Source organism: Cicer arietinum, chromosome 1 (assembly GCF_000331145.2).
Source record: "Cicer arietinum cultivar CDC Frontier isolate Library 1 chromosome 1, Cicar.CDCFrontier_v2.0, whole genome shotgun sequence".
Lineage (NCBI taxonomy): Eukaryota > Viridiplantae > Streptophyta > Magnoliopsida > Fabales > Fabaceae > Cicer > Cicer arietinum.
Genome location: NC_021160.2, coordinates 50,719,272 through 50,727,448, shown reverse-complemented (window position 1 = coordinate 50,727,448; position 8,177 = coordinate 50,719,272). Strand labels below are relative to the sequence as shown.

Sequence of the window (8,177 nt, the reverse complement as noted above, 5' to 3'; positions counted from 1 at the left end):
CTGATAAACGAGGTAGCTACTACACTTTCAAAAATGACCAACAAAACTGACATAATGATTGTGAAGGATATGTTACATATGGAGGGTTGGTAACAAGTCCCTCTACAACAATTGTCACAAACATACCCTACACAGCACAAGAAGACAAACTTCTTTACCACCAACAAATTGATTCTCTTCTTTTAAAATTAGCATTCGCTTAAACTTTAGTATGTTTTGATTTATTTTTTAAAATCTATTAAAACTACAAAAATATACCTATCAATTTGATTTTCAAATGTATTTTTAATTAGTTAATTTGATCTTTAAATATATTTTTTATTAATCAATTTAATATACAAAATTCCTACCAAAACAGATACTTAAAAAAAATTGTGTTTGTAACAATGATAAATTTAGATTCTATATTAGTGACAAACACATCACTCATTTAGATATAAAAAACTATTTACTCTTTTTTTAAGGATTTTACATGTAGAATCTATTATGAAATAATTATTATTAAGAACTTTATGATTCTTTTAAAAAAAGGGCATCTTATCCTACAAACTAAAACATAACAAGTATAATATATAATGTCATCAAGTCCCCACTTTATTCATTGTATTCTAGTACTAACAAAAATTTACAAGATCAAATCATTTTGGTCTAAGTACCAAGTAACAAAATTAATTAAATGGAAATGTTTCAAACCTGATCTTGTGATGTACATAAACAAACAAAAAAATCTGATTCTTTTTCCCTCTCAAAAGTCTATCCTTTTGCTTAATACCCTTGTTTATATTCAAGTGGGAAAAAAGTAGGGCTTTAAATACTGCAATAGGATTCTCATATAAATGACCAATTTATGAAAGAGAAAGCTAAGCAGTGAACACTGCTGTTATCTTCAGCAAGCACTTTCCACGCGATGGCTTGATCATATGACGCATGTCGCCCCATCGTCGACATGCAGATCCCAGCTGGCATACAAGCAAACCCCTGAAGGAAAAATTAAATATGAATAAGCATGCAGTGATTCAGTCAGTTATTTAAAACCATTTCGTGTTGTTAAAAGAAAATTTGAGGTCGTGACCTATGTTGTCATACCCGAACCGAATTGGACGGTTCAACCGATAAAAAACGTGAACCAGCATTGGCTAAGGTTTGGTTATTTGTATATTTAGACAGCAGTTTCATCCCAGCTTAAAGCAATTGAACCATGACCTAATGGCCTTATCGGTTCGATGTCCATTCGGTTTTAAAACATTGGTTGTAATTTCAAACATTCATAAAAGAAATGGATAATATCCCAATAAAAATGTTTAGAATGTTAAACATGAGAATAATACCTGCTGCATTAACTTGGCGAAATATGCAATCAAAGCCTTGCGCGCAGACTCATCGAATATTTTATCCAATGTGATGTCTTGTAAAGCCACTAGAGTCGTTTCCAACATGTCAAGGCCAGCCTGGTTTGCAAAAATGAATACCGGCACGGACTGCCATACCAAACAAAACACAGAAGTCTTACATTAAAATTTTTAAAGGGCTGTATCATTGTACACTTCCAAATTATATTGTAAGAGAATTCATTATATGCAAATGATTGATTGTACATAAAATGAAATCATGGACATACCTTCAAAGAACAGCATAAAATAGCATCAGGATGATGCCACAGATGTTTCAGTACCATGTCACCGATGAGAGATTCAGATCTCAGTAATTCCGCCCCCAAAAAATGACTGATTTCAGATAAGAGATATTGAAAGATAGAAAAATAGAGAATCATGTTAGACATTTTGAAAGAGAACATTAACTAGAACGTTCAACAAGATATCTCAGTCCACTTTAGATAAACTTGGTGCAGCACACATATTAAGTAGTAAACGCCTAAAAATAAGGATTTAATTTATATATACATTGTCAGTTTAAAACTTTTTTACACGTGCATCCAATCAAATCACACTATAATATCAATTTGTTACATTATTTCCTAAAATAATTCAACAAATATCTACAAGGTGAGACATGCTTGGTACATGCGTAAAAAATATTAAGCTTGGTCATGCTTGGTACATGCTTGGTCAGTGCATCACAATTAATCTCTAAAAATATTAAGCAGTGCGACATCAGAGATTCATGCAGACTTACCTATAGCTCTGACAGATCCATTGAGCTAGTGTAAGGGCTTCTGGAGAGCCAGGGGAGAGTTTTGCTCCAACAGCAGGGTTGACACTGGACGGAGATATAGCCATGGCAACTGCCTGCACGGAGGAAACTACACGGCGGACATACTGACGTGCCATGGCTGCAACATTATCCTGCAGACCGTTCTCAAAAGGAAACTGGAAGGCAACAGTCAACACTGATCGATTGTTAGGACACAATGACATGTCTCCAGCAGCATGAGTTGTTGTTGGGCCTACTTCAAGACCAGACGTCAAATCCAAGGTCCGTTTTGTTGTCACTGCGTTCTTTTTATCACTCTGAAAAACAATATATTCAACTTGATTACTAGGCTCCATATATATGAACATTATCGGTTAGAGAAAAATCAAATAGAAAGAAACAGGACTCAACTGTTTGTGAATTCAACAGGACAATGCGCAAACCAGAAGGCACCAATGGAACATCGTCGGGGAACATGTCATCAATTGGAGCAAATATGAGCTCAGAACAAGCCCCCACAGCATTCTCATCAATTCCACTACACAGCTGTTAAAATGACGACGACAATAATGATGATAAGAATAACAACAAGAAACCAACAACAAGAAAGTACACAAACCAAAACAAGAATGTTCCTTGGTACATGTCATCACAATCTGATTCTGACATATTTCCCCTTCCATAGAAGTATAGTAGACAGTTGCAACTTGTAATTTAATGAATAGTAAATATAATTTCCAAACATAACTTTTTACCAAGGAAATGACAGATCTAGTCCAACTACATCGTGAATTACTATGGCATACATTTATCATACAGCAACTTCATGTAATAATGTTAATCGCAAATCTGCTTTTTTCCATTTGTCCCAAAATAATGAAACCTTGTGAAAATAGCAATTTGTCCAAAAGATGTTATACATACATTAGATCTCACTCAGCTTATGTAAAAAGAATACAAACATAATAAAGATGAAGATTATATAAAGATAGTATCCTACATTTCAACAAAGGTCAGAGAAAGCACCTGTAAGAGATGAACATCCCTAGATACAAAAGCATCTTCTTGAGCAAGAGAGTGACCTTCAAGGCGGATAACTTCTAGCATCTGGAATTTCAACACAAATCAGTTCAAACCAAATCATAAAGGTGCACACGTATGTAAATCAAATCTTGGCCCAATGCAAATATGCATCTACCATCTAAGAAACCAAAAAAAAAAAAAATTAACACATGGCCAAACAAGCCAAAATCTCTTTAATGGATCCATGACACAAATCAAGACATACTTTCATATAGAACTTGTGCCTAGATAAGAGCATACCTCTTCATGTTCAATTGAATGTCCAAGAGGCATGATTGCTTGGTTGCCAGTGAACCTCGTAGGCCTCAATCCAGGATAAGCATAGGAGCCAGCTTTCAGCGAAGCAGCAGAAAAAGCATCGACACTAAAATCAGCCCACTCCGAGCGATGTTCCCTCAAAAAGCGAACTAAAACTGCAGGAGTGATGTTCTGCAAGTAAAGCAGAGTGTAAACTTTTCCTATAACATTCAGAAGATCTGAATAATTAAATTAAAAAAGGACCATTTAATATGTCATGCCAACGGGTTTTAACACACTCACTTGGAGTAACATAGAAGCTTTTGCACAGACAATTCCTCCGAGAAGTGTAAGGGAACTTGCTGGATTAGAAGTGCCACTCAAATTCTTGATTGAATTAACTGCAATAGTAACATCCTCAAGACCATCACAGTTCAAAACAGACCAGCCGTCATCATTGAATCCATTGACAGCGTCATTGAAACCTCTGCAAGAATGATGCATCAATTTTTCACCAATACAACATATCATTGCGTAAACAGCAGAATGAAATAGTTTTCGAGATGTGACCTACCTGCTCATCCGTTGACTAAAAGTTCTCAGAACGGCAGGTTGCCTACCCACGCTATATACCACTTCACCACTTGTTTCTTGAGCTATTTGCCTGATATAGCGAAGTGCCTGTCACAAAAGCTGTTGTATCAATACCTGTTTTCTTAGAAGAAGGAAGGAATTGCCAGAGGCTAACTCAAAATGTGGAAGATGCCAAAAAAGGTGCACAAATTGAATATTACTACCTCCGTCCCTAATTATAAGCCTCCATTGCCTTTTACACGCATGTTAAGAAAAGTAGGTGGTGCATTTAAAATGTCAATTTTATGTGCAGATGTTACTAAAATACTCTTTATACATGAATGTATTCAATTTGACTTTTCGTTTTCCAAGATAAATTAGGAATATTAATAAGGAGAATGTTTGAAAATAATAATAATAAACGCACCTAGTAACTTGAAGGATGCTCATATTTAGGGACAATTTTTTCTCTCAGAGGGGACTTATAATTAGGAACAGAAGTAGTATCTTACAATAGTCACATTAGCCTACCAAAGTTGGCAATATAATCCTACACAGTGAATACTTAATAGTGTACTTACTGCAATTGTCATTCTTTGAGCTACCATTTTCGATGATTCATAGAGTGGTCGCAGCACTTCTGGCACACTCCATGCCTTGAAGAAAATATTAATCAATTTCATGTATATCAAAAGAAAATAAAAATATCCTAGGCATTCCTAGCTAATTGTAAAGTACTCAAACCTGTAGGTTAAGGTGGTCTACAATGTGAATGATTGACCCTCCACCTTCGCATGGTCGAATCAAGTAGCCACTAGGGAGCATTTCCGCCCTCGCAAACTGTGATGCCGCGGCAGCATTAGGCCCAGCACCAGAACCAGACAGTGACCTTTCACAAACCTTCCAAAGTGCAATAAAAAATCGTAAGAGCCACAATTACATCGACTCATCTTACTTTAAAACAATAATAAAAGAATCCAGGATTGATGCAGTTTGATATATAATCCCAGCAACAATAGTAATGCATTAGACAACAAACAAAAACTCACCACAACACTGCCATTCTCCAAACTTGTAGTGTATCTTAGAGTCCAGAAATCCCGTGCAGAAGCCAGTGTCATTGGAGCATACATCTGCAGCAAACATAACATTTACATACAAGGCTTAATAAATCATAATTAAGAATCGTACATTTCATGTTTGATCACTCACCTGTGTGTAAACAAGTTCAATTGTCCCTCCATTTCCAGCAGGGAACATAGTGAAAACTTCTGAACTCCGACAATCCCGAAACCAAGATGGGCGATCTTTTAGGATCTCCACAATCTATTGAAAAATTTCAAGTTCAGCAATTCAATCTATCGAGAAATTGCTGAAAATATTGATCTTTACTTTCCCTTTTTAATTTACCTTTGTAGGTTCCAAACTAATAAGACCACAGGCTCGAGCTGCCACTCCGTCGCAACTTTGTGAAATGGCAAAGATCCCAACCGAATCCGGACCAGGCTGACACAGCGAGTTCGAAAGTAAATATAGTAAGAGATATTGGTTGAAGGAACTTGGCATCAATAATCAAATCAGCATTTTATCACAATTGTATAAGCAAAAAATAATTGTCCACTAGAAAAGCACGATTGCTAACAAGAGAAAAATAATTAAAACCTTCATCCCAGGAATCTGGACCCAATCGACAGCAGTTCCAGTAGCCTTTGAAAGGAACTCTGCCAAGGTCTCCTCAGCAATTGATAGTAATCTACAAGGATCATACTAGAAAATCAATCAAAGAAAGTTCCACAAGAAAAATAAATAAAAATAAAAACAGATGAAAGCTCTCAAATCATAAACTTCAAAGTTTACCCAGCGGGGCTATTAGCATCTCTCATGGAATTCAAAGGAGGAGCAGCTGCGGAATCACCACTACTACCATCAGCATTTGCGGCTGCCGGGATCTGCAATGACATTAAGTAATAAACGAATTAACATTCTAAACAACCAAAATCATATAACAACTAAATGCCTCGACCAAACCATCACAATTATGAATTCTATATATAGTGAATGAAAATTAATATTAATAAGCTTACAGCGCGCAATTGCTGCCGCATAAACCCGTTCTCATTCACCAACTGAGAAACCTGTTTCTGCAACCTCTCATTTTCCTCCATCAACAGCTTGTTCATCGCGGAAAGTTTCCTATTCACACTCTGAAGCTGAGAAGCTTCTTTTCTCTGCTTCTCTCTACACCTACAAAACACAAACCAAAATCATAAAGCCAAAACTTTCCAAAACACAAATTCAAAGCAAAAAAAAAAAAAGGTAAATCACCATTACCTTCTATTTTGAAACCAAACCTTGATTTGCTTAGGTTCAATGTTTGAAAGTACAGGACACTCTCGAATCAATTGTTGCCTTCTCATGGAACTAGGCTTAGGACACTCCACATAAACCTTTTCCAAAGCTTCAATCTGTTCAGCAGTGTAACGCACATATTTGCCAGAAGAATCAAGGTGTCTCTCAATGCTATTATCTCTATGTTGTTGAGCAACAGCCATAGCCATCTTCTCCAATCCTTTCCTCAAGTTAAAAACCTTAAAAAACCACCCCAAAAGTAAAACTGAAACAGCTACTCAAAAGGGCAACACAACAAACACAACAAGATTCTTATAAAAAAAACTCACTCTTGAACCCCAAAATGGGGTGGTTTATACTTTATAGTACTCACAAAAAATACAAATAAATATAAATAAGTATAACTGAGAGTGTATTGGAAAAACCAAGTATCACAGAAAACTGAGAAGTGAAACGGAACTTAACAAATAGTTCCAAATAGTGAAACAGGAAATCCTCGTTCTTTTACAACCTTAAAACCCGTTTCTTTTTATGTTTCTGGTTTCAACAAAACCAGTAGCGGCAACTGTTATCTTTTTTTTTTTTTTTGTTCTGTCTTATCTCCACAACAAAGAAACCGAAAACCCCACTTACCAAAAAAAAAAAATTTTTTTGGAAGTGAAGTGAAGTTGGAAAATGTTCAACTGAATTTACGTGTTTTTCTTTTATTTGGGCAAAAGCCCAATGTGAAAGCCATAAAAATAGAAGTTTAAAAATTGGAAGTTTGAAAGAACCCTTGAAACTTTGAATGGAGCTTGAGGAAGAAGGAAGGAACTTTATGGAGAAAAGTGAAGTACTATAAGAGGCAATGAATGAAGAAAAGAAACCCTAAGAATATTCACAGCAACAATAACAATAACAACGGGGTCCAAAAACTTCAAACGGATTTCAGGGAAGAAAATTGAAGAGAGAGAGAGAGAGAGAGAGGTTTTGATTTGAGAAATGAGACAGTGATCTGAGCTGAAACAGTGGGAATAAAGTGAGGGAAGAGAGAGAGAGAGAGAGAGGAGAGAGAGAGAGTGTGTGTTTGTAATGCACGCATATCGATTACTTAAATCAGAGCTTTCTTTTTTAGTTTCATTCATTTACGTAATTGCCCATCTTCTTTCTTTATAATCACATTATAGCCCTATATGCTACACTACATTACCCATTACACAACTCACTCACGTCCCTTTCAATTTTTCACTTTAATTTCAACTCAACTCTAATTAAAGGATTCACATTTCTTACCATTCTATTTTATTCTATAATACATCTTAAATATTACCATGGTGATTAATTCATATAAATGAAAAGTTTTTGGTTTAAATTTAAATAAAATATTACTTAACATTTATTTTTTTCATATACACTAAATAAAAATTTAGTTTTTTATTAAATAGTTAAATGATTCAAACATATGGTTTGTATCACACACCGTATTGATAATGTTATATTCAACTCTTTCTTGTAATTAATTTTTTCACAATACTTTATCATAACACATGTTTTAATTAATGATAAGTTTGAAGAAATAATTTAAATTTAAATTTCAATAAAATTGTATTATATTATTGTAATTTCGATAAATTTATAATATTTCGAGTCAAGACACATAATACAAAATAGAAATATATCTTATAGAATTTATACTTTTTTTTTTGTATTTTTCTTAAGACTTAGTCTATTTTAACTTCTTTTTTTATACATAAGGGTAGTCATTTAGTTTTATTGTATTAAATAAATAACAAAAGTTACAATAA

At 34.6% G+C, this 8,177-nt stretch overlaps 1 protein-coding gene across 1 annotated transcript; it reads right to left on the bottom strand.

Moving 5' to 3' along the window:
• Positions 1 to 573: 573 nt before the first annotated feature.
• LOC101510630 (homeobox-leucine zipper protein REVOLUTA) lies at positions 574 to 7,453 on the bottom strand. The gene is made up of 18 exons (XM_004487046.4): positions 6,376 to 7,453; positions 6,129 to 6,288; positions 5,902 to 5,993; positions 5,707 to 5,797; positions 5,455 to 5,550; positions 5,257 to 5,370; positions 5,094 to 5,177; positions 4,789 to 4,944; positions 4,626 to 4,700; positions 4,046 to 4,152; positions 3,775 to 3,958; positions 3,475 to 3,663; positions 3,178 to 3,258; positions 2,563 to 2,697; positions 2,134 to 2,468; positions 1,619 to 1,724; positions 1,329 to 1,478; positions 574 to 978 (listed from the first exon to the last, which is right to left on the bottom strand). The coding sequence occupies exons 1-18, from the start codon at positions 6,600 to 6,602 to the stop codon at positions 829 to 831; spliced, it is 2,532 nt and encodes an 843-aa protein (XP_004487103.1). The 5' UTR covers positions 6,603 to 7,453; the 3' UTR covers positions 574 to 828.
• Between the last annotated feature and the right edge of the window lie 724 nt (positions 7,454 to 8,177).